At 47.3% G+C, this 25,243-nt stretch overlaps 3 protein-coding genes across 3 annotated transcripts; all 3 read right to left on the reverse strand.

Annotated features, from left to right (window-relative positions):
- Window positions 1-305: 305 nt before the first annotated feature.
- LOC108555255 (cytochrome b-c1 complex subunit 7) lies at window positions 306-912 on the reverse strand. The gene is made up of 2 exons (XM_083287418.1): window positions 671-912; window positions 306-501 (listed from the first exon to the last, which is right to left on the reverse strand). The coding sequence occupies exons 1-2, from the start codon at window positions 910-912 to the stop codon at window positions 306-308; spliced, it is 438 nt and encodes a 145-aa protein (XP_083143544.1).
- A 7,211-nt stretch (window positions 913-8,123) lies between these two features.
- On the reverse strand, window positions 8,124-14,597 carry LOC108555272 (5-oxoprolinase). The gene is made up of 21 exons (XM_017910847.1): window positions 13,986-14,597; window positions 13,743-13,928; window positions 13,426-13,664; window positions 13,187-13,349; window positions 13,012-13,097; window positions 12,741-12,942; window positions 12,267-12,527; window positions 12,063-12,182; window positions 11,787-11,988; window positions 11,510-11,723; window positions 11,278-11,416; window positions 10,923-11,200; window positions 10,583-10,843; window positions 10,397-10,502; window positions 10,143-10,310; window positions 9,836-10,080; window positions 9,656-9,767; window positions 9,356-9,580; window positions 9,104-9,285; window positions 8,879-9,038; window positions 8,124-8,371 (listed from the first exon to the last, which is right to left on the reverse strand). Exons 1-21 carry the CDS (start codon window positions 14,148-14,150, stop codon window positions 8,231-8,233), a joined length of 3,855 nt encoding a protein of 1,284 aa, XP_017766336.1. The 5' UTR covers window positions 14,151-14,597; the 3' UTR covers window positions 8,124-8,230.
- A 363-nt stretch (window positions 14,598-14,960) lies between these two features.
- Fatp3 (Fatty acid transport protein 3) lies at window positions 14,961-24,732 on the reverse strand. The gene is made up of 13 exons (XM_017910840.1): window positions 24,380-24,732; window positions 18,980-19,130; window positions 18,683-18,920; window positions 17,792-17,984; window positions 17,285-17,486; window positions 16,889-17,081; window positions 16,671-16,814; window positions 16,443-16,580; window positions 16,315-16,381; window positions 16,147-16,237; window positions 15,916-16,069; window positions 15,781-15,836; window positions 14,961-15,718 (listed from the first exon to the last, which is right to left on the reverse strand). The coding sequence occupies exons 1-13, from the start codon at window positions 24,496-24,498 to the stop codon at window positions 15,620-15,622; spliced, it is 1,845 nt and encodes a 614-aa protein (XP_017766329.1). The 5' UTR covers window positions 24,499-24,732; the 3' UTR covers window positions 14,961-15,619.
- Window positions 24,733-25,243: the final 511 nt, after the last annotated feature.

Consider the following 25,243-nt stretch of genomic DNA (forward strand, 5'->3'; position numbering starts at 1 on the left):
ATTTATTTACGCTTTCGCGCAGTGCACGCGGATTATTATAATTATGATCATCGTTACATTCGCAATTAGTACACGTCGTTCGTCATTTGTGTTATCCTTTATGTAGATTATCCGACGAGTGCGGAAAATCTTCGCATTCGTCGATGTCTCTGCATTACGTCCACGCGAATTCCGTCGAAGCGCACACGGGGTTGCACCTCTGCACCCATGCACCTGGCCATCCTTCAATGTTCTTCGTCTCGGTGTTTTCTCGCCGGTCCTATGCATATTTCAACGCGCAGAGAAGCAAAAGGGCCAGCCCGGTTCTATTTCAGTTCACCTGCAGGCCAGTCGTGGTCGGAATAATTAGTACAACCGAACTCGTAAATCTCCATTCTCTCCATCACGATTTCTTCTATGTACGGGCGCAGATATCGATATTCCAAGTCCTGCTCGTAGGTGATCCATTTCTCTTTGGGCAGATAGATCTTCAGGAAGTCCAATTGGATGGCGCGTGTGATCCTGGAAATTCCGTGATCCCGGATAGTCGGGGATTTACGCATAGTTTCGCGGCACAGTCGCCTAACAAATATGCGAATCGAACATCCACCGGCGAAAATGCCGCTACGGAAATTTACGTTAACCAACTGTACACCATTAACGTAACGCGCGAGCATATTTCAAGGAATACCTAAAATTTCTCGCATCCAGCACGTCCTTGGGTAGTCGGCGAACAGCTTCCATCGTCACGACGTGGTCATAGTACAGCACGTCGTCGCTGTACAATCCGTATTTGTTAAACCCTGTCAAGTTGAACGCGAATTTCCTCATCTTGAATCGCCAATTCTCGGTATCCTTCGGTAGAGTTCGACTTCGCCAAGGCTCGATGAATCTATTCGCTCGGGGCTTAAGTATCTTGAATATCCTCGACATTTCTCTCTCTCTCTCTCTGTCTCGAATTCTCGAATCTAACCGCAATGCCGATATTGACACGAAATACCATCCCGCTGGAAAGACGATCGTCCGTCAATTATCGATTAGGACGAAACAGTTCCATTGATAGAACTTTCGCGATTATAAGTTCTCGATTGATCTTCGACCAACTTCGCTCTCGCCTAATGGCCACGCGATTTCGTCGTCGTTGTATGAGCGAAAGGATTCCCAAAGTGGAAGAAAGATTTCACGAATCGGTTGACTTTCGAAGCGTGTAACCTCTGCCCCCCGACTGAAATTCGCGAGGAACTTGTAAAGAGTTTCGCATACCATTACGAGACAATGCTCCCCCTGCTTTCATCCCCGTGGATCCTCGCCGTTCTCTCTCTCTCTCTCTCTCTCTCGGGTCCTTACACGAGGTCCGTTCTAATATCGGAGCAAACAGCCAACTACCCTGCAAGAGTTCTCGTCGGGGAGAAACGTTAAGGTCCCCGCGTGTCGTTCGACGATCCACTTTCACCGACTTCTCACGCAATTACCCCTCGAGAGTTTGACTCTGTTTAAAATTCAGCTTCCGGTGTAATCCGTCCATTACGTTCGAGACTCTCTCAATTTTTCATGAAAATTGAATTTCTGCGCGAGCAAGAAATCCCGGCGCTCCGCGACTGGAGGGAGCCTGTTCGTCGTGTTTAATGGATGAAGCATAAAGATGACAATAACTCTCGGAACGGAGTAAAATCCAATCGTTCGGGTCGTAAACGTTGATATTGCCTTCATCGTAATATTCGCCTGTAAACCTCGCGGCGATAAAACGCAGCGTTTAAAAATGCCAGAATCGGCGGGGCAGTGGAAAGTACGCGAGACCTCGCTGCGATATATCCTCGGAAGCAAAAGGTTAACGTCTATATAAACTCGAGGAGCCTCGTTTGTCGGCATCCAAGGCTGGCTTCCGGTAACATCGGCGATATCTCAGCGCGCGGCGTCCTCGACATCAACCCCGTGTACAAAGTGTTAAACGTTAAAATATTGCGGCGGAACGCTCGCGATCCGCGCGAAACGCGAACAGTCGGGAAATTATTCTCGCAGAGTTTTCCACGGGGATCCGGAGGAAACGTTGGCCGAGCGATTTATGCGAGAGATCGAGCCGAGACGCGTCGCGCGCGCATACGTGTACGATTTCCTCTGGAAGATCGAGCCGGGCATACACTTACGCGAGGGTGGAATAGGATTTATGCCGGTGGCTCTGGTTGGTAACGTGCCACTGGCACCGACTGACCACCCCTTTATCGTCCACACCGCCACGCTAGCTTCCGTTTCTCTTCGTCGATCGCGTCGTTTCCGCGCCCGGAACCCTCGCCTTTCGACCCCGCGCCATTCCGCATTCACGCGCGTTATCTCTTCGCCCCGTCTTCCATTTTTCCTTCGCCGATGCAATTCGTACCCGTCAGACGGAACACGCGTGCAATTTACCCCGCGACTGTCCTCGTCGACGTGTCACGCCGGCTTTAAACGCCTGGGAATTCATTCGTCTCGCGCCGCGTGCTCGATGAAACACCCGCGAATCGTCAAAATGCCAGTCGCGGAAACTTTCTCCTCGCTTTGCATTCGCGAGGATACATCGTCGTGCACGAGAGGGTTGAATCAGCCCCGAGCTTCCGTCGTAAAGCGAGACCTCGAAGATCGCCTCCCTTCGAGTGCGAGTTATCGCGGGACCTCGACGGAGATTACGCTGAACTCGGTCACCGGTACGATTAGGAAATTATTTTTTAATGAAATTAAATAGAATTAGACGCGACGGATAAAACCGAGCTACCGAGTATTTCCAAGTATAGGGATTCCGGAGGGAGGTTCGGAAGGTTCGTTTATCGAATGCCAGGCTCGTGCGAACCACATTTCCTCGGAGAAACGAATCATTGAAGATCCAGCTGTGGTTCCAGTAAATCTCGCGATCGAGCTACAGAGTCGGTCACGTTTACGCAACCTCCACGTGATTCCGAGGTAAGTGTTCCGCTGCTTGGAAGAATTCCTCCCCGGGGAATCGAGATCTAGCGGACGGGACAGGCGTGCGTAAAAATATCGACGATCGTAACAGTTTGTTTCGTGCTCGCGAAATTAAGCGATTTTCCCGATGATTTCCTCGCTGCCGGAAAGCGTGGATCCGCCAGTGTTTACGAGAGAAATCGACGATTCGCTGCGCGCTCGATTTTTCCTCCTCGATCGACCAGGGTTCGAGTGATCCTTCGTATTGCACGACGGAGGGACATCGCCATTTTGGTACTCGTCCTTCCTCGCGACGATCCACGCTACTTATTTAATATAGCACGCGAGTGACTGGCTGAAAATAATCCAGACGAGGATGAAAGGAGACGCGAAGGAAAACGGAGAATTCGCTGGGGGAATTTGCTGGGAAAATTTTCTACCCTTGACCGCAACCATACCTCCGGTTATCGGTCTCGGGAGCGGTGGAAATTTCCTCTCTGGAAGCTGCGTAAAAATTCGTGTACTTTACTGTGACGGGGGGGATAGGAAACGAAAAGCGAAGACAGGTACGCGAACTGTGTATTTTCCCGTTCCGCTGATGCGACGGCGATAAATTAGCGAAAATAAATAATTTCTCGCTATTAGTTGCGTCCATTTAATTTCACTCATTTCGCTCGAGGGTATATCGTACCAATACGATATACGGTTAATTTGATTATTCAAAGATACGAATGAATGGATAATCGCGATATTAATACTAATCGGATTTACTCGTCAAATTTGCATTATGTATTGGAAATTGATTAATTAAAGAACACATGTCTATCGGCGATCGTTACCTTAAATTTCGCAGAGATAGCCGACCATTTGACAGCCATCCGCGCGCGAATCATTACCTCTGTGATCATTAATCGTAATACACGTGGATGACAGCAGGCTCGCGCGGAATCGCGCGTTATTCGCGTTACGAGCGGCGCGTGTACACGGAACCCGCTCGTCTGGAGATGTTATTCGAGACGTTCTTTCATTCGTGGAGAAATCACGGCGAGGATGAACGACGAGCCGTATAATATCCAAGGAGTTCTTGCTCGATTTATCCTTCGCGAAAACATCCTCGAGCTTCCTCGATTTATTTCTTATGAAACTCCGTTCTCGCGATAACGCACAGATCCCAACAATCCTGCTCGATCCTCTGTGTTCGTAGCTTCGCCATTGCTATGGCGTTGCCTCCTCGGTTTGCGCGTTCGCGAGAATTTAAGCTCTATTATAAACATCGATCCATTTATTTTTCAATCCAACGGAATACAGCTTGGCGAGAAAAATAGGGGGTAACGAGAGCGATACTTTTATCCGGAATAACGGTGAATCAGCGTCTTCCTACGTTCAGCTTTATGGACAATGGGTCCACTTTCACTGCTCTGTGAATCCCAACTTCCCAGATTTCCGCGTTATCCTTCAGTGTTATTTAACGTATTTCTAATAGTTCTCCAACAATGTTCTCGGTAAACCATTGTCCGATTCCTCGCTCTCGGATCTAGACTCGGGTCCGAGTCTAACGGCGTGGAGCAGGCGAGCTAGGATCTTCTTAACGACTTGACCGGGCAAACTGACGATCTCCAGGAATCCGTTTTTGAACGGTAAGAGATCGGACAGATTGAACGGACGCTGATTGTTATCAAAACGAAGTCCATAGTTGCTCCACTGTCCCTCTTCTTTGCCCTGGAAGGCCCCAGCGTCGACTTGCTCTCGCGAGTGTTGATCCCTGCCACCATCCCCGCTGAAAAACAAAAGAAAGAAGCTGAACCCACGCGGATCGAGGTTAAGTTTGCCGTTCAGATTGAAAGCTTGCCTGGGGAATCCGGATTCGCGAGTGGCTTGCTCCTCCTTTTTCGTCTCAGCTGCCGATCTTCGATTCAATTTTCGCCACGAAAGTTGCCCGTTGCTCTCGAAAGCTGTGGCGATTGCTCGCGCGAACGCGGTCAAAGGAAGTTCCTCATCCAATGTCGCGTGTTTATCCTTCGGAGAACTGCCAGCTCGCCGATTTTTCAACGAGATTTCCGGCCTGGTCGATCTCTGCAAGAAGTTCCAGAGAGATGTTTCCTGCGGGTCCCTCGTTACGGCGCTCTTCTCGCGAGGAAGATATTTTTGAAACGGAAAGGACGAGCAGGATAATTACTCGGTATTGTCATTCGTACTCACCTGGTCCAAGTTTTCCCGGAAAAACGACGGAAGTTTGTCAGTGGCTGCACGATAGGCCACAGGTTCCTCCTTCGATGTAATTAGTCGACCGTGGTCTGACGAGGTTTCCGGCTTTCGTTTAGGGTACTCGGGATTTTCATCCCGAATCGATCCTTCCTTACAGTTTCCGCTCGAGAACAAGCAGACGCAGTGAAAGGCTAGGAAGAAAAATAACGATATTATCCTCATCGTTGAGGAACGTTTAATTGCCCTGTTTTCGTTCGATCTTTGATCCGTTCTCGGACGAATGCGTGGTTTTATAGCGACATCGTTTGACAGGTGTTTGGGAGGTTTTATTGCGCAAATCGTAAAACATTCTCGGATCTAATCGCGAGTGAACGAACATCGTCTAATTATCGTTTGCACAGCCTGTTACCGTCGAAATTGCGTCTAAAGAGCTGGAATTTTCGATCTAGTTAAACACAGATGGACTTGTCTGGCAAACTGACAGGCATCTCGAGGACGGGCTCATGGTCGTTCTCGGGGAGAACGAATTCACGGTCGGAGATGGATAGTGGTAGGAATAGTACGGTTCGTGGGAAGAAAAACGCTTGGAAAATATTTTCCAGCCGAGTCCGTAGGAATCTCTGTCGAGACGACGAAAGGATTTCCGGAAAATCGGGCATCAGCTATACCTGATCGGCCGAGGTACGCGCGCGTATCGACGACGAGGATATAACTTTGGCAAAAGGGGGTGTCGAAACTTCGTTCAACTATCGTCGTTTTTCATGCAACTTTTCTGCTCCCCTTTCGCGAACACTCGAGCATTCGTAACATTTTCGCGGAAACTTTATCGTTTCGTGATCATAACGCGGCGTGCCTCGGCTCCCTCGAGATGAACCGAAACGATCGCTGAAAACCGTGATTTCGAACGATATTAAAGCGTTCGAAGCAGCGGCCTGGAATAGAGAAAAAATATTCCGCTTTCAATCAACGACCCCTTGTACGAGCGTCATTCTTTCACGATGCCGAGGGAAATTTGGGTTCATCTTTTGGGGTGAACTCGCGCGGTTTCAGACGCTTCGAGCGATTTCCAGACGCTGATGCGGCGCTCGATGCATGCATCGATGTCACTGATGGGTTTAAGTCTAGGTCAGTAGCAAGTTTACAAATGTTGTAATAAATCACGATGACTTAGCGACATATATGAAGAATTGCTTTTCGGTGGATTGACTTAAGATAGTATTGTTGATCTAGGGACCGGTACTAGACTTTTCGTTCGGGACCAGCTCAGACTAGGACTAAAAGGTGCTAACTTTTAATGTTAAATTCTTCGCCATCTTTGGAACTAACGTTTAGGAATTCCTGTTATAGCAATTGGTACAGTATCTCCGAGTTTTATGAACACTTCTCTCGCCGGCAATGGCCTGAACGGAGCGGCACATAAAACCGGCGTGACGTTTAACATATTGATAGAATAAAACAAGACTATAAATAGAATGACATTGGCTGCATATGAAACAAGAGAGATTCGCTAAGAGCACATTTTTCTGATCTTTCTTAAAACTGACTCTTACAACTGACTTTCATATACTGTCTTTCCCAACCGAAACTGATAGACTGCCTTTCCAAACCGTCTTTCTAAACTGTCTTTGCACGCTGTCCTTTCACGCCCTTGCACCCTTACTTTTAACCCTTTACACTCGAGAGGTGACCGTCAGTCAACATTAGATAAAATTTCGAAGATCGATATTAATTAATATGTCAAATTTAAGATAATGTAACGGCGTGGGAGCTATCGAAATTAAAAAATTCTACGTGTTAATTATTATACGATTTCTTATTTATTACTGAAAGAAATATCGCCAGCTTTATAGCAGAAAATCTTTGAACTCCTACTCATCTTTAGCCAAAAGATCGTCGAGTGCAAAGGGTTAATCATTCGTTCTATCCTCTTTTATACTCAGGCTTTCTTTCTCGATCATGCCCTTTCCCACGCAATCTCGGTGGGCCAGGTACTTCAATCACTCTGGACGCATCCCTAATTTGCACTCGACTCTATCGTAAGCATCCTATGCACTCGATTCTCTTACACGTGGTCACTTTTGTTCTAAGTTCAAACACCTTTAACATTCTTTCAGAGCTGTAATTATTCCATTCCTACATATATGTCGAGTTTTACCTATTTCATCCGTCATTTATATTCATCTATCTCCTGCCGTTTGACACAACAACCACGATGATGGTCATGGATGACTGTATCGTTCGAAAGTGGCTTAAACCCGTCGGTGGTACCGATGCCTGCATCGCGAAAGGTATCAGCGTCTGCAGGACTCTTGGCGGACCATCACGTACTTACACGCTGGAGGATCAGCGCCTCATTCAGACGAGCTAATTGTGAACGAACCTTAACACGGGGCGCACCGTGTTGCATTTTAATGCGGCACCGTAGACGTTTCCCGGTTCGAGTTCCGCGATGAAAAGAAGCCAGCACAAAGAGGCTTCTTAGCTAGCAGAAGTCTACTAGAAATAAGAGCCCTCGACTTTCTTTTGCCGTGTGGCAGCGTGTAGCGAAAATCGCTGGAAACTCCATTCGTTTGAAATAGAATAGAATAGAATAGAATAGGATATGATCGAACAATTTCCTACTCGGACGCGATACTATTTTTCCGCTGGTCCTCGCGCGGAATGAAGTTTAGATGGAAATGCAGGAATATTGGACGAGGATCTCGCACGTCTGAGAAGCGTCCCGAGCAAATGGAAGCGCAATCGCTTCCGTGCCGCTCGCGATATTTCGGTCAGCAATTACCACGAGCGGAAATGGAATGGTAGCCATCGTGTGCCGCGGCCGAATGAAGCGCGCAGGCAAATCGATGCTGGCCCAGTAAATTTGATTCGGTCCTCGTTTCGATTTATTAAGAAACTTCTGAATAAATCGCTTAGCGATAAATTGAACGGTTAAATTGCCCTCTTACGGCCAGTCGCGTCGTTATTATATCGGTCGCGATCGAATATCGATGGAACGGGTGATTAAAACCACGTGAAATGTTCGCTCGCATTTATTCTTCTTGATCCATATGGTTACAAAGATAGCAATATTGTGCGCATTCAGCGATTGTTCCGATAATTATTGTCGTTAAACGGTTCTCGCGAGTGTCCATTATACCGATTCCTGCGCCTTCCTGTACTCGTACACGCTGCCGCGTTCCACGAATCCTCGAGGTCTTCTTTCGATCGACGTTGCTTCCTCCCCGGGTGGACCGTAGCCACCGCCTCCAGGTGTCTCCAGGATAAACTTGTCCTAGAGAAAACAGGTTAAAGGCTCGAACGAAAAGGAACGAAACTCGACGATCGTTCGTATTTCCCTGCGCAAAATGAAATTGGAAGCCACGAGACGCGCAAGTTCGGTATTACGGACATAAATAGGGGAACGAGCTTGAGAAGTTGGAAACCAACAGTCGTATTCTATATTTTCCCAGGTCCTCTCGCAGTTCTCCGAGATGTAATCTTGCTTCGTTTCTCCCAATAACAACGCGGGTAATATCGACGCAAATTTTGTAAACTTAGAGCAACGCGGCGAGTGCCGAGTCGCAGACCGTTTCGATCATAGCGGTCGAGATAAAATCTTTTACAGCTCGGCGTAAAACGCGAATAGGTTCGTTGCTGTTTCGCCTCTTCGAAATCAGCGCGATCCGCGGTTTACCTTTTCCGTCGTATCGCGCGATTTTTACAGCGAGGTGTAAATTTTTACGCAACTCGTATATGCGCGAGCAGAATTTCCCGCTGTAACAAAAATTACCGTCCTTACCCCTGTGCGCACTGGCACCGCGGTTTTCGGACCCAGATTGATCCTCCTGCCATCTGCTCTTTGCAACGTGTTCCTTCCTTTCTGGCCCGACTGCCCCCCTGCTAGTCCTGGTGGACTGTGTACCCTCCTCTCCGTCAATACGGACAGCATCATAGGTGCTCTGTAATGGGAACATTCGTAAAGATATATTTTTAAAATTTTAAAAAGAATTGGACAATTAATTACCTGAACGTCATTTCACGAACGACGCCATCACCGCCATGGTGAGCACCAGCTCCCCCACTTCCGGGTCGCAGAGAAAACTTATCGAGAATAACTGGATAACGCAGTTCTAGTATCTCAGGGTCGGTGATCCTTGTATTTGTCATATGCGTGTGTACCCCTCCTCTGCCGTTCCACGTTGGGCCCTTTGCAAGTGATTAGTCGATAAATGAATCTCGTAGTTTCGAGCTAGGGTAGAAATTTCGAGTTCCTTACGGCGCCACTGCCGCCAGCGACAGTTTCGTAATAGCCCCATTCTTCGGTACCCAGTGTCACGTTGTTCATGCAACCTTGGGACGCTGCACAGGCCCCAAAGGCTTGTAGGACTACGTCGACCACGCGTTGCGACGTGAGCACGTTCCCTCCGACCACAGCTGCCTCCTCTGATGGATCCAAAAGAGATCCTTTCGGAATAATTATCTTCACCGGCTTCAAGCAACCCTGGAATTAATACGGAAAGATTGTCTCCTTGCATTTAATTCTGGTGGTGGAAAACAGCAATTAAATTAGTGGTACCTGATTTAAAGGGACATCTCTGCCCACTATACACCTCAAGCAATAAATTAACGCAGACAGAGTGATAGCCCTAGGTGCGTTACAGTTGCCCCACACTTCGTATCCAGTGCCACTGAAATTTTGAATCTTTCTTGAAGCAGGAATTTGAGAAATTACATTGAGATTAAAAGTAACTCTTACGTGAAGTCGCAGACTGCTTCGCCCCTGTCTATGTCAATGTTCAGAAGGAACTTGATAGGGCTTCCATCGTCCAGATAATCCACCGCGGTTGCTACGGTGTTCCTAGTCTCTTTAAGAAGCTTCTTGCCAACGGATTTCAGCATATCTCTCACAGCGACTTCAGCGTTATGCTGAATGTGACCCATGTAAGCTTGCACCACGTCGAGGCCGTATATATCGATCAATTCGTTCACCAACAGTGATCCCTGTGATAAACGTTCGTCAAAAATTACGAATGAAAAATCAAAATTACCATCGTGAGGATTACTTTGTGATTAGCTGCGATCTGAGCCTTAAGATCGCTCAGGTTGTCGGACAGATTTCTGGTTCCGGAACTTCCTGGGATTTTTCCCGGTTCCATCAACGCTTCCGTCAGTTCCTTCTCCCTGAACACGCCTCTGTGTACCAACAGGAAGCTCTTAAAAGTCGCTCCTTCCTGTACAAGAACGTGACTCTTCGCTAATTATCACGGTGCAAGCATTAAACGAAGCTTCAGCTTAAATCTTGCATAAATTTTCGTACCTGGAGCAAGGAAGTCGAATGTGGTGGCATGGAACCTGGCGTGATGCCTCCGATATCCGCGTGGTGTCCTCTGCTGGCCACGAAGAACACAGGTTTCTCCACGTCTCTGATTAAAGACAGACAGTTACAAATTCGATCATTACTCTGAATTAGTATCGTTATTTTCCGATGCGAGAAATGAAATACCTGTAGAAGACAGGAGTGATGACAGTGAGATCGGGAAGATGCGATCCTCCAGCGCAAGGATGGTTCGCGAGGATCACGTCGCCTCTGGAGAACTCGCCCTTGAAGGCTCTCATCTGAAACTGAACGGTCTCCTGCATGGCACCCAGGTGCACAGGTATATGCGGAGCATTGGAAACCAGCCCACCATCCGGCCCGAAAACCGCACAGGAGAAGTCCAGACGCTCCTTGATGTTCGTGGAGATGGCGGTGCGCTGAAGAATCCTTCAAGGCCAAGATGCCAATTTATCAAAGCCTCGAACTTTAGCAGACTCTCTTATATTCATCTTATCCGTCGATCTACCTGCCCATTTGTTCGGCGATACTCATGAAACGATGGGAGAAGATGCTCAATTGAATGGTATCCAATTCGGTCGTGACCTCGGTCCTCAGCCCTTGGCCGATGGTTATCTTCACGTCGCCGCGAGACGTGATCGATGCGGTGCAATCGGGCTCGATCAGAAGGGTACTCAGGCTGTCCATAATAATGGCTGGCCCGTGAATCACGTAGCTAGGTGATAGAGAACGCAATTGGTACACTTTGGTCTCCAGATAGCCGTTCTCGAAATACACCATGGTTGTCTGAACAGAGATCAATGTTTCCGTGTTTAGATTCTGACGGATCGCGTTAATTCCAGCGTGTTCTCCTTTCTGCTTGCCTTTTCTGGTCTCGTCGCTGCGTTGGAGGTTGCTAGAATCGGATCCTCCTCGATGTCTGTCTTCCCCGCGCCCCTTACCCTTATATCGCTTACCAGGATCCTTCGGTTGGGCATAGTGAACCCGAATTCTGTCTGATACCTTGATGAAACGCAATTGTCATTAGGATTTCTTTCCTGCTTCGTTTTCTTTTTGTTTTTACAGCGATACGAATATTGGTTCCAGAAAATTCACCTTTCCAGGAACGTAGTAAGAAAGTCTCCGTGTTTCGGGCCCTCGTTTTCGTTTCGCCTGGGAGTACACATTAAGGCGCAATCTGTTCCTTGGTAGCGCAGGTGTAGGAAGGGTTCTGTTCGTATGTGAGAATCTGGGAATCCTTGGGCAGCTAATCTTCCTCGGACTTTCCTTTCCAAGGCTTCCAGGCGTTCGTCCAAACGCGCGTATGATTCTGAATTTAGAAACGACAGATTTTAGTTACGCTATGTGTCAGGGATGTTTCTATGGAATATACCTCGTTCGTAAATTTCCGCGCTGGGTTCTTGAGCTTCTTCCACGACGTCGGCTAGAGCCATTCCGTAGGCAGACAGAATTCCAGCATATTTATGAACAAACACCGTTCCCATTCCTAAGGAACGCGCAATGGCGCACGCGTGCTGCCCCCCAGCACCTCCGAAACACGCCAGAACATGGCGAGATGTGTCGTAACCTTTTGCCTGGCTCGAGAAAAGAAGAAAAATTATTCAACGAATTGAACCTTCGTAAAATCTTCGTGTAATTCGTTTAATACCTGCGTCAGGGCTCGTATCGGTCGACACATAGTTTCATTGGCCACCCTGACGAACCCCATAGCCACTTCTTCAACGGTCATCTTCCCCCCATGTTCCTGTTTCGTTAAAAATTCGTTTATCTGCAAACAAGAGTTAATCCTTAGACAGAGTACCCATCAATGCATACATAGCGATGATTTATCAGTACACGGTGAATTTCATACTTCGTTTGTCAGTATTCGGAAAGCTTCCATTGTCCGAGACCTGTCCAGGGGTTCGTTCTCGTTCGGGCCGAATATTTTCGGGAAGTATTCCGGCAAAAGTCTTCCCAAAGCAAGATTCGCGTCGGTGACAGCCAGAGGACCGTTCTTCTTGTAGCACGCTGGACCAGGATGGGCTCCAGCGCTCTCAGGCCCGACCTCGAAGAGCCCCGACCTGAAGAAAAGCATCGACCCACCTCCTGCCGCAACTGTGTTCACGTCCAACTTCAACCCAATTCCGGGATGTTTTAGAATGTCTTAAATCGTGTCGATCACCACCGACATCATCGAGTGGGTAAAAAGAGATACCGACAACCTTGCTATTTTCAAATATTCATCGCGCTAACCACTTTACACTCGATTTTTCGCAACGATCGGAATGCTCGTGGCATTTGTTTGGAATACAAAAGGCTTAAAGCGAGTACGATGTGTAAATACCTGTGCAGCTTGAATCGTGACCCCTGCGGTGGTGCTCTCGTAAACGTGCTCATAGCTGCCACCGTAACGACTCACGTCGGTCGACGTACCACCCATGTCGAATCCAATCACCGGTAGATCGGTCTCCTTGCCATAAGTAGTCATCGCGTAACCGACGACCCCGCCTGCAGGGCCAGACAGGATGGCTCGTGACCCATTGAATCTACAAAAGGAGACGCATCGTGACTGTTCGTACCAATTTCCTCCTCGATACCTATTGTGCCGCACTCACGAGTCCATCGGAGTCAATCCGCCGTCGCTCTGCATGAACAGCACGTTCACGCCTTTCAATTTATCTTTGAAGCCAGAGGAGAATCCCTGAAATCCATTTAACAGGCGTTCACATCGAAGGACATCGAAAGATCGGTTCGATCAACACTCGGGAAAATTAGATTCGAGAAAGATACCTGCAAGTATTGCTTAATGTGCGGAGTTAGATACGCATCGGCGCAGGCTGTGAATCCTCTGGGGACTATCCTCGCCATGGGCATAACTTCGTGGGAAAGAGACACTTGCGGGAAGCCAGCGAGCTTTGCCAATTCTCCTACTCTCTTCTCGTGTTCGGCAAATCTGAAGCGAACAAAGGAATATAAATAAAGAGGAATAAAACAAAATCACAGGTCTATCTATCTATGAAGCAACTGACGTGTAACTGTGCGCGAGGACCACGGCTAAGCTATCGATCCCTGATATCCTCGATTCTTCCAGATCTAACTTCAGTTGCTCCTCGTCGAGTTCTCGAGTGACGAAAAGATCCTCGCCCGTAGATCCCTTCGTCCTGCGCCATTTCCTATCGTCCAAATTGCATTTGCCAGGCAAGGCAGGTATCACTCTGCATTTAACTTCGATTACCTTCTCGTACAATACTTCCGGGGTGACTACTTGCTGGAGAAAACAAACGAGATCTTCCTCGATTACTTCGAGTAGCATAGATTCGATACAGTGGCGTATTTAAATACGAACCAAGTCGAATATGTTGGGCCGTGCTTGATTCCCGATGTATAGGAGATCCTTGAAACCCTCGTTGATCAAGAGCGCCATTCTCGCGCCTTTCCTTTCCAACAGAGCGTTCGTGGCCACCGTCGTGCCCATTCGAATCCACGATATCAGCGAGCCATCTATTTCTCCGTCGATTTTCTTCCCGGTTTCCTGAAATCACCTCGTGTCAGGTATAAAACGGGTCTCTTGGACCACATTCGTGGGTACCTGTTCGAGAATTCTGCGAATTCCTTCGCGTGGCGCGTCCTCGTAATTGGCAGGGTCCACGGAGAGCAATTTCATCACTCGAATCTTGCCGCCTGGACATCTGGCGTATACGTCGGTAAACGTACCGCCGCGATCTATAGCGAACTCAAATTTCTCGTGGCCCATTTCACGAATCACCCACTCGCTAGCCACTCGGGCAACGAATTAACTACGATTCCGTTGAGAAAGAACAAGAGATGCTGGTTTCGTTGGATCGTCTACGAGCTTCGAGATGGGTATAATTCGTGCACGGTGACGCCTGATAAGATCCGAAGCTGACAGATTTCGACAATGTATACATAACAGAGTAAATAGGCGTGTAATTGCGCGTGTGTCTCTCGGGACGCTAGGTCGGAGCAATCTTCGTGGACTGAAAGCAATTGGGAGCACAGTGATTGTCGAAGCGATTGTATTTCCCCCTTTTTTCTACTTTTATTTTCGCGATCGCGGTAATCTAGATCAATGATGACAGCTCTCTCTCTCTGTTGGTATGATCGATGACACTTTCTGTTATTGAGGCAACTGGTTTCGCCGAGCATCCTCCGCGGTCGCACACTCGATAGCAGCACTGTCGCGAAAATCAACGCAATAGGCTACTAGTGTTTTTCCATTTCTTCGTTCTGATAACGACCGATTACGTAACGCGATCGCGAGTCAGCGTCTGATCGCGACATTTTCTCGCACCGAGAGTCATAAACGGTTCTCAGTCATCAACGATCGAGGTTAGGTATGATATCATCCCGACTCGTCATCAATTGGGATTATCATTGAATCGTTGCTTTCAACTGGGAAAAAATTGTCAGAGATGATACTTTATTGATTATTTTCGGGGAGCCAATGAATTTTCGAAAATATCAGATTAATCTGTCATTTTTTCTTTCTTTTTTATTTCCAAAAGGAACATGCTTCTTTCTTATCTGATACTGCACATCAGTCTGATAACCATGAGGGTCACTGTACTCCAGCCGAGACTGCGCACCAACGATTTCTGCTTCTATTAGAGACAATACTCCGGGTGGGCGTAAAGTAAGGCACCTCCAGGGGACAAAGTCCAACTCGAATTGGTTTTTCTCAACAAGGGGACAATTTATTAAACTATGACACGGCGTTTCATTTTACACGCGTTACTTTACAGAGTCATAGTAGCTTCATGCTCGATACCTTCACCGGTTCCTTATGAAATAACTTAAAAGTCTTACTCTCTAGGAATCCTATATAACAGATAAAATACGCCTATGCGAATAAAAATTAACAATTCGTAATTTTCGGCACGTGAACTCCCACGAACGTTCTTTTTTTTTCCTTTTTTTCTTTTTTCTTTTAAATATACGTACTAAGGCTATTTCTTACAGTTTTACTATCTCGAATCACTGAGTGGCCATGACGAGGCTCGTAGAATAAAATAGGTGTAAAAATACGTATAAATGTAGCATCTCTTCTAGCTAACTTCACGACGAGACGTTCGCGAAACTTACGTATACTCGTGTAGACAAAAGATAAATCTGTCTAGTAGACTCTTTCTCTCATCAATAAATAGAAATTATACAAAATCGAGATTCTTTATACTTTCATTTTTGTTCTCTAAAGGGTACAGCTCACAGTCGAACCTTCCCCTCGTGAATATTATCGTAAATCTGCTCTGTCAGCTTCACGTAGACGCCAGAGTTATCGAGGAAATAAATCGGGTCCGTGATCTGCGAACAAAATCTCAAAGATAACGCCACGGAATCGTAAAGAAAAGAAATCAAGCAGTTACCTTTTTAATATCGAATCCGTCCTGTTGAAGATTCTTTTTCTTCAACTTGAACGTTCCTAATGGGGCGAAAACTTTCGGTTAATAGTCTAAATGAGTCAGAATAGCAAGTATGTTAATTGCAATTGAGATACTCGCCGGTCATCGGTAGTTCCGATAAAACTCGAACGAAAAGAGGTCTGGCGTACGATGGCAGAGACTTCTTCAAGCCTTCCGCCATTTCTTTGATATTCAGAGTGTTCTCTGGATCGTAAATGGCCGCCATTCCGGCTTTCCCTTCGGCTCCAGGCACCTGATCGTCGCGCAAGATCGTAGATCAAATTTAAAATACCTTTCGCAGAAATTCATCGCATTTTACTAGCCAATTACCTCGACTCCGTACACAGCTGCGTCCTTCAAACCTATCACATTGCTGATCACAGCCTCCACCTCGGAAGTGGCGACATTTTCACCGTGCCACCTGTAACGATATCCAAAAATTAGATACAAGTTCCAAAATATGAAACAAAAATTGAATGGCGATTGAAAAATTTTTACCTGAACGTGTCACCGGTTCTATCCTTGAAGTAGAAGTACCCGAGTTCGTCCATGAGCAAAATATCACCTGAACAAAAGAACATAGCTCACATTGCAATTCAAAAATATATAATTTCAACTTCTACTACCGGAATTGAAAACTCGATCGCCCTTTTTGAATACGTCCCGAAGAATCTTTTGCTCGGACGCTTTCCTGTCAGCGTATCCACAGAAATCGTTCAGTACCCTCTTCGGGTTAATCTTGCCCACGAAAATACCCGACTCTCCTGAGAAGAATAGAGAAAAATTTTGAAAACGCGTGCATTTAATACAATCGTGGATTGGTTCGAATAGCAAGAATGAAAAGCGTTATTAACCAGGTTTGCAGCGAATGCATAGGCCGTCCGATCCTCTCATCGGTTCCCCAGTCTCCTCGTCGACTCTCAATAAAGCCACAGGGTACAAGGAACCGGCGCAGAGTGGTACAAAGCCCACTGCTCCGATCTTGTTATCGATGTTCACTGAAAATAACGGGAAAAAGGAATGATATAAAATCGAAATTGATATTTGACATACAAGGTGTTAAATAAATTACCAAGATTCGAGTTTCCCTCAGTGGCGCCGTAAAATTCGCCGATTTGCTTCACGCCGAACCTCTCGACGAAGGGCTTCCAGATTTGGGGTCTCAGGCCGTTGCCAAACATGAGTCGCACTTTGTGCGTGGTGTCGCAAGGAGCTGGTGGGGCGGTGAGCAAATATCGGCAGATCTCGCCGATGTACTGGGCTACCTATGACCAAAGCATTCTGTTATGCGACGAGCTGCTTGCGTTTATGTCAGCGTGTAGGCGGCAAACGATTTGTACACATTCTTCGTAAATTCCGGGACTTTCGAGCGAATTAAGCTCGCGAGGGATACACGGATTTCGAGTGTCAAATCAGCGTTCGAGCAGGAACGCGATTCAATGGGGTGGTAATGGAGAAATAACTTTACAGTGCATTCGTAATGGACGCAATCCGGCCAGAACTTGGAGGCGCTGAAACGTCTGCGAAGCACGACCGTGATTCCTCGCAGCAATGCTTGACCTACTCCAATTAGTCCCCCAGCCGTGTGATAGAGTGGCAAAGAATTGTAAATGCGATCGGTTGGACGAAGGTTCAGCATGGAGTTCACGCCACACGACATCAGCATGTACCTAAAACGATGATTGATCGTCGATGAGTGCATTCCGATATACCTACTGCATGCGAGAGCAGCAGACCTCGTGACGTGCTCGAGTCGCATTGGACGAAGCAAGTTTAACGAGAAGTTGTTCCTCTGATTCGGTACACCACTATGTAACATCGATCGAAGACGAGGAGATAATGGTCTCATCGACGATCGAGCAATTTTTCTTCCATTCGACTGATAATTGCTCGATCGATTTGAACTTCTAGCAGCAAATGTCACGGGATACGTGCGATCAGTGGATCACTGATCGGAGACAGAGGTAAAGCGTACCTTAAATTCGTGATCACTGCAGCCTTCGGCATCCCGGTGGTGCCGGATGTGTAGATGTAAATCAGCTTGTCTCTGGGAATGCAGTTGATCTCCGAGTTGAGATCGATCGCTCCTTCCAGGCGCTGAGTGTCGGGCAGTTCGGACCACTGATACAAACCCACATTCGGGATTTTCTCCCTGATTTCGCTAATCGCTGAGGAGAAAATTGCATCGGGTTCGTTATTTAATCGAACTGTCTCGTGTGATGTATTAACTCTTTGCATAGAAATTTTATCGCGTTTTAAATGAAACAAAATTTGTATAGAACTAATTTTGATAAAAATATAAAAGACGAAATATAAACTTATGCGCATGCAGCTATTACAATATCTCGAGGTGGGACTAAAAATGTCCTATCGTGCATTTCGGTGCATCAAACAGGTGGGACACTTTTAATCCCAACGTGCCCCAAAGAGTTAACACTAGGTTTATGGACGCTATCTGTATACCTGTTTCTAAGGCCACCTGTCAAATTGACAGGTAAAGGAAACCACGTGCCTATTTTTAACGATTAGTTTAATTTAAAAACAATTATATATTATATCAACAGTCTTAATATAAGTTAACTAAATCTGTTGCCATCGTGTAATTGGAGCGACCCTTCTGTCAAATTGACGGGTTCCGTAAATCTAGTGTTATTGAAATGCAAATTAATTTGAATCGTTAAATCGGCGTGTAATTACATATTTACTCTATGATATTCCAAGAAAGTACTATTTTTTCTCTCCAAAATTAGAATCGCTTCCAAGACCTATGTCGTATTTAGAATTATACGCGACGTACGTTTATTCGAGGTATACCAATGAATTTCGAAATGTCTATCCGCGATTAAGGACACCTCGGTGATCTTACCCTCTTTAAAATTCGATCCGAATATAACAGCCTTGCAATTAGCAGCTTTGATACTGTGCACGAGCACATCCTGTCGAAGGTTCGTGTTCAGAAGCGCACCAACTAAACCCGCTTTGCTGAGACCCAGCCAGATCCCTACGTATTCGGGTCGACTTTCCAATATCAGGCCAACGCTGTCCTCCCGAGACAAGGATTTTCCACCGAAATAACGTCCCAGTCTATTGCTGTACTCCTCCAGCTGCGTAGCGAATCAGGGCATTACACGTTGCTTTCCGGGCTGCAATTATTTCACCTTACCTCCCGATAAGACCACTCCTTGTCCTCGAAGATAAAAGCAATTTTGTCGGGATTAGCAATGGCGTGCCTCGTGAACAGCTTCGCCACGGTGAATTTTCGCCACTCCCACCACCATAGCAGCACGTTCACTCGAACGAACCTGTATGCGCCCCTGTTACGGGAGCAGAGAAATCGTTCAGGGTAACTTCACGCGACTCCTCGTAGTTGCTACGAAATTTCTCGCATCTCTCGTCATCCGTCCGTCATCTTGCCTAACGAGGTTGCAGAGACAACGAAGCAATCGAGAATGGGATTTGATCGATCGAGGAACGGATATTCCGATTATTCGCGAGAAAGCAGGGAAAAGTGCAACGATCGCGAGGTTTGCTCTGTCGCGTCGGTTAATATTATCGTAGGATCGCCTTTTTCCCCGCGAGTTCGTCGTTAAATCATCGCGATAGATAAGGCACTCGAGAAATAACGCGTTTATCCGATGGGAAAGAGGTTAGTCGAGTGAAGGGATCGAGTGAAACGATTAGAAACGAATTAGGGTACAGGCGATGGGTACGGCGTTTTCTGACTCGATGACACTCGTCTCCGTCGCTCATCCTCGCGTTCCTCCCTGCCTCTACCCGTCCTCCTCTCGCAGTATCAATTGAGTAATTCCGCGGCTCACACGCGCGTCACATGTGTCCACGTGAACGCGACCTTTCCTTCGTTCTTTTCCGACACCTGGCCAATTAGGGTTCCGTCAAAGCGGGACCGTGGAACCCCGAGAGTCGAGACAATTTTGATGCGACACTAGTTTGAACCCTACGAGTCTCTATTCTAGGACATACTGCAAACACTTGCGTGGATTTTCCCTTTTCCAAAGTCTCTGATTTTAAAGGACCTTCCTAGAGTCTGTCAATCTAGATTGAGAACCGAGACCAAAGAGTTAAGTCACGTCTGTTTAACCATAAGTCATATATGTACACATACTGTTTTACACCAATCGCTATCGCTGCTCACGTAATTCCACGCTGTTTAAATAACGTGCATTATAGAGAAAAACATACCTAAACCTGCTCGATTAGAGTTTCGTCAAAGTGGGACCGTGGTACCCGAGAGTCGAGACAATTTTGATGCGACACTAGTTTGAACCCTACGAGTCTCTATTCTAGGACATACTGCAAACACTTGCGTGGATTTTCCCTTTTCCAAAGTCTCTGATTTTAAAGAACCTTCCTAGAGTCTGTCAATGTAGATTGAGAACCGAGACCAAAGAGTTAAGTCACGTCTGTTTAACCATAAGTCATATATGTACACATACTGTTTTATACCAATTGTTATCGCTGCTCACGTAATTCCACGCTGTTTAAATAACGTGCATTCTAGAGTAAAACATATCTAGACCTGCCCAATTAGAGTTTCGTCAAGGCGGGACTGTTGAATCCGAGACGAGAAAATTTTTTTGAAATTACTTACGAGATTCTAGCTTGAACTATTCGAGTCTCTATTCTAGGACATTCTGGAAGCCCTTGCGTGGGTTTCCCCTTTCCCAGAGTGAGTAGCTTTACAGAATCTTCCTAGAGTCTGTCAATCTAGACCAAGAACCGAAACGAAAGAGTTGAGCCACGTCCGTTTATAATCATAAGCCATATATGTACATATTGTTTTATACCAATCGCTATCGCTGCTCACGTGATTGCACGTTGATTAAATATCGTGCATTCTTGAATAAAACGTATCTAAACCTGCCCAATTAGGGTTCCGTCAAAGCGAGACCATGGAACCCAAGAGTCGAGAAAATTTTGATGCGACACTAGTTTGAACCCTTCGAGTCTCTATTCTAGGACATTCTGGAAACCCTTGCGTGGGTTTTACCTTTTCCAAAGTCTCTAATTTTACAGGACCTTCCTAGGGTCTGTCCATCTAGACCCAAAACCGAGACCAAAGAATTAAATCACGCCTGTTTAACCATAAATCATATATGTACACACGCTGTTTTATACCAATCGCTATCGCTGCTCACGTGATTGCACGTTGGTTAAGTATCGTGCATTCTTGAATAAAACGTATCTAAACCTGCCCAATTAGGGTTTTGTCAAAGAGGGACCGTGGAACCCCGAGAGTCGAGAAAATTTTGATGCGACACTAGTTTGAACCCTTCGAGTCTCTATTCTAGGACATTCTGGAAACCCTTGCGTGGGTTTTACCTTTTCCAAAGTCTCTAATTTTACAGGACCTTCCTAGGGTCTGTCAATCTAGACCCAAAACCGAGACCAAAGAATTAAGTCACGCCTATTTAACCACAAATCATATATGTACACACGCTGTTTTATACCAATCGCTATCGCTGCTCACGTGATTGCACGCTGTTTAAGTATCGTGCATTCTTGAATAAAACGTATGGAGAATATAAAGCGTCCTACCCAACGTCTTCCCCGTGAGATTTATACGCGTTCGAAATATCTCTGCCGAACTCCGAACAACGAATGTGCGAATTTGGAAAAGAAAATTCGAGTTTACGGATTATCCGTATTTTGCTAATTCGAGTTTGATCAGTCGCGAAACGATAAGTCTGTCCGAAAAGGAAGCTCGAGCACTGCCCGGAAGATCACGCCTCTGTCGGAGCTCTCGTATCGCGGTGAGCATACGACACCAGTGGTCAGCCCCTCGCAACGCTTCCACGGTGATTAAATGAAACGAAATAAAATAACGAAGCGAGCCGTGCCGGCATCGGGATAACCCTCGCGGTGCATCACTCGCGGTTTCGTTGCCATGCGTTAATCCCACGGCCGGTTTGCACCTCCAGCCTGCCGGCAGCCTCTATCTCTAGCTGAACTCCCGAGCACTCCGGGCTCACCTTTCTCCCCGTTCGTATCTGTGTTTGCGCAGATATTGCGCAGCTATCGGCAAGAAGACGACGAAGTTGCGGGAAAATAAAGTTTCCACGGACGGAAACGCTTGGCTCGCGACGCCATTTTTATCGCGAGTCGTTCCATCGACGAATTTAGATTTCCATTGCGCTGGCAACTTTCGACCGGCTTAGACTTTGCACCGAGCATCGTGTTTGTTTACTCGCGACAGCTTCGAGATTATTGACTCGAGATTGCCCAAGCTGGCTCCGATCTATCGAGAGGACTACGAAATACTCGCATTTATCATATTTTCATTCGTATTTATTATAGAGAATAGAAACCGGTTGCATCTGGACAGCTCGGTAAATAATTTCGCAAGATCGTATCGGTGAAGCAGGGAAAGGAGAAGGAAAATAAATTGTTGTCTCGTAGGAAACTGCACCGAGCAGAGGAGTCCGGCGCAGGGCAAATGAGACGGTCGCTGTTCGAGTCGCGATAGACCAGCGCTTAATGGAATGTAAACGCTGGCATCCAGCACTCGTTGGCGGACAAGGCCGTGCAGCTCGGCCTGTTTATCTTTCACCGAGAGAATTTTGCAAATGACGTTGGCGCGATAACGCGTGTTCCGAGGGCCCCTGAACGCGAATAACTGCAGCTTTGACAACCTGTTGCGATCTCGCCGACGCGAGTCGTCGCGGTACCCGCGTGTCCCGCCTTCGATTTCCACCGATTCTAGCCGCGGAACGAGCAGATCAAGCCAATTGTCGCGTAAACGACCGTGCGAATGGATCTTTCCCGTAATTGCCGCGGCCAGCCAGTTACCAGCGATCGTGTTCTCGCGTTATTGGACTTTAGTTCCATCTAAACGATGCTCGTCGGACGGCGCAGCAGGGATGGTGGGAAGAATTATCGCTGGAGGAATTTCAGTAACTTTTATTTCCAAAATTCTCAACTGGACATCGAGATACAAGGATGCACTGCGTAATTTCACGGTATAACGGTTATCACGGTAGCGTGGACTCTTCAGCTGCAATCTCTCGAATGGGACGTCGATAATTAGTACTTAATTAGCACGTTGCTAATCCTACGCTCGAAGACGGATATTCATCCGTGGAATTAAATTCTTTCTCGAAATATCTCGTTCCCGGGTATCGATCAAACGCATCACGCCCTACGGCACAGTTCCTGGCAGTTACGTAATCTCGCAACGGAATATAGGACGCACTGGACGATCTTCCCATTTTGTCCATGACCCGAATCTACCCTAGTCCCCCGAATCCCGTGATCGCAGAGGCGGTTTACCCCGCTGGAACTCGAGCAAACAGCTACACCCCGTTGTACACCGATCGATCACAGCCACGACCACGTAAAACGATCGTACACCGAGAAAAAGGAAGGTGGCAGAAGGTAGCCAGGATGGATGCAGTCGGAACCAGTTTCTTCGAGTCTCGAAACTCGATGCATTTGCGCTGTGGACCACCGAGCCACTGATCGCGGCTTCGAAACAACGTTATTCAGCCGGCTGTTTAAATTTCATACGCTCCATATTGGCCCTACAATGGCCGTTCACGGCGGCACAATGCGCGGGATGCATCCGCCGACGAACGTGTGCACAACTACGCGCATGCACGAAGAATGCTCTCGGCCGTGCCGGTGAATCAACGGCCGGTTCTCGCGATGGAAATCAATGCCGAATGGCCGGGCCTTGCACGGCCCGTTTCATCGTGCATCTCGTTTCGACGTGTCCGCGAAGGAAAGGCTGGATTTTCCCTCCGCCTCGATTGATCCCCGGGTTCCTCGATACTCGCCAAGTTGATCGTCCGACCAACCAGCGCGATCACGCGCGAGCGCGTGGATTCGTTCGGATACGGGACCTTTGATCGCGTTCAATAGTATCGTAAAATTTCTTAAGTGATCTAATTGTAAAGGATGAGTTAGGAGAAAGAACTGACAGCGTGTCGCAGCCGGCTACGTATAGTTCGGAGTCCGTTCGTCTATTCAGATTCGTTTTAAACGAATGACGGGGATCAGACTGGTTTGTCTAAGAATTTTATACTCTCGCGAGTAAATAAACTATCTCTATCAATTTCTTTCCCCTTCCTTCCCCTAATTTTCCATCTTTCTTAAGTCCTCGAATAGAGAGAGGGAGAGAGAGAGAGAGAGAGAGAGAGAGAGAGAGAGAGAGAGAGAGAGAGGGAGAGAGAGAGTGGGAGAAAGCGACGACAGGGGATACGCGGGATTCGATAGATTCTACGAACGGACGTGGAATAATTATTTCGTCTGTCGTGACGTGCTTCCTCCGTCTCGCGATCGCGTGGACCTTGATTATCAACACGAGCACGTGGTGTTGTCGTAATATCGCCAAACGTCAAACTCGATCTCGAGGGGTCATTTACGGAACAACGTTTCTGTCAACACCGCTGTTATTCAAATTAACACGTGTAACCGGTTTGGCTGAAGTGTCGGCATAGAGCGTGAAACGGTCGGTGAAAGGGAACAATTATACCGTGGAGTGGTCTGCCAACGAAGACTCGGGCGTTGGTGACGGGAAAGAATCCAGCTTTTTTCAAATACTCACAGCACGTCCCGCGGCAAAGTCTTGCAGAGCAAGTAAATGAAGCGGCGTCGATTGCCCGTGAGCAGGTAGGCGCCGATAAAAACGGACAAGGCCGCGATCGCCACCTCGTGCACTCCCATGACTGCTCACAGCGTGAGGAACGCGCCTTGGATCGGTCGGCCCGCGTCGATCGCGATGGATCGCGTTGGAAAACGCGGAGAACGTAAGAAAACGCGAGGTAAATCAGGCTCGTGTCAATCGACGAGTACACTCGACGCGTGCAGGTGCCCGATACCGCGATCGAACGACGACTAAACGGTTGCTGTCCGATCGGGTATACGGAGCGGCTGTGTCCGCCGATGTGTGTACACTCGTACTCGTTTCGTTCTCGCGAAACGTGCGAGTGTTCGTCATTGATAGCCGGTGACGTAAAATGTGGAGGGAGTCGTTCTGTGTTCCGCGACTGCGTTCGCGTGTGCGAGGAACTTCTGCGCCAGTTCGCGAAAGGGCACGCGAATCGCCGTTCCTTCTCTCTTTTCTACCAATTTTCATCGTCTCGCCATCCTCCTCGCGATTGTTCGGCAAGGTAACGCGATACGCGATCACCGGGTATTACCGCGAATAGATTCGCGATCGATTTTAACGGGGACAGCGAGCGGAAGAAGGCAACGGGAGCGAATTCGATGGAATTACGGTAGACTCGGTGTTCAATTTTCTAATGAATTAATCGAGTAAAAGCGGACGAGCGCGAATGGAAAGTCCCGGAGTTCCGTATCGATGCACGTACAGAGCGCAGAAAATATCTCGTGAGAATCCCGTTTCCGCGAGAGCACGTCGAACAGTGGAACAGTCGAAGGTTCCGAAGGCATCATGGACGCGGATCGA

The sequence above is a fragment of the Eufriesea mexicana genome, unplaced genomic scaffold (genome assembly GCF_001483705.2).
Source record: "Eufriesea mexicana isolate 0111107269 unplaced genomic scaffold, ASM148370v2 scaffold168, whole genome shotgun sequence".
Lineage (NCBI taxonomy): Eukaryota > Metazoa > Arthropoda > Insecta > Hymenoptera > Apidae > Eufriesea > Eufriesea mexicana.

Excerpts from the sequence above, each read along its gene's own strand:
- LOC108555255 (XM_083287418.1), bottom strand. The coding sequence starts at position 912 with ATGTCGAGGATATTCAAGATACTTAAGCCCCGAGCGAATAGATTCATC. Across the intron at positions 502-670 it reads CTGGATGCGAGAAATTTTAG|GATCACACGCGCCATCCAAT; the intron begins GTATTCCTTGAA and ends CGGAATTTCCAG.
- LOC108555272 (XM_017910847.1), bottom strand. The coding sequence starts at position 14,150 with ATGGGCCACGAGAAATTTGAGTTCGCTATAGATCGCGGCGGTACGTTT. Across the intron at positions 13,665-13,742 it reads GGCCCAACATATTCGACTTG|CAAGTAGTCACCCCGGAAGT; the intron begins GTTCGTATTTAA and ends TGTTTTCTCCAG. Across the intron at positions 10,844-10,922 it reads ATCGCCGAACAAATGGGCAG|GATTCTTCAGCGCACCGCCA; the intron begins GTAGATCGACGG and ends TTGGCCTTGAAG.
- Fatp3 (XM_017910840.1), bottom strand. The coding sequence starts at position 24,498 with ATGGGAGTGCACGAGGTGGCGATCGCGGCCTTGTCCGTTTTTATCGGC. Across the intron at positions 17,487-17,791 it reads GCAGTGATCACGAATTTAAG|GTACATGCTGATGTCGTGTG; the intron begins GTACGCTTTACC and ends TCATCGTTTTAG. Across the intron at positions 15,837-15,915 it reads ATCGGAACTACCGATGACCG|GAACGTTCAAGTTGAAGAAA; the intron begins GCGAGTATCTCA and ends TCGCCCCATTAG.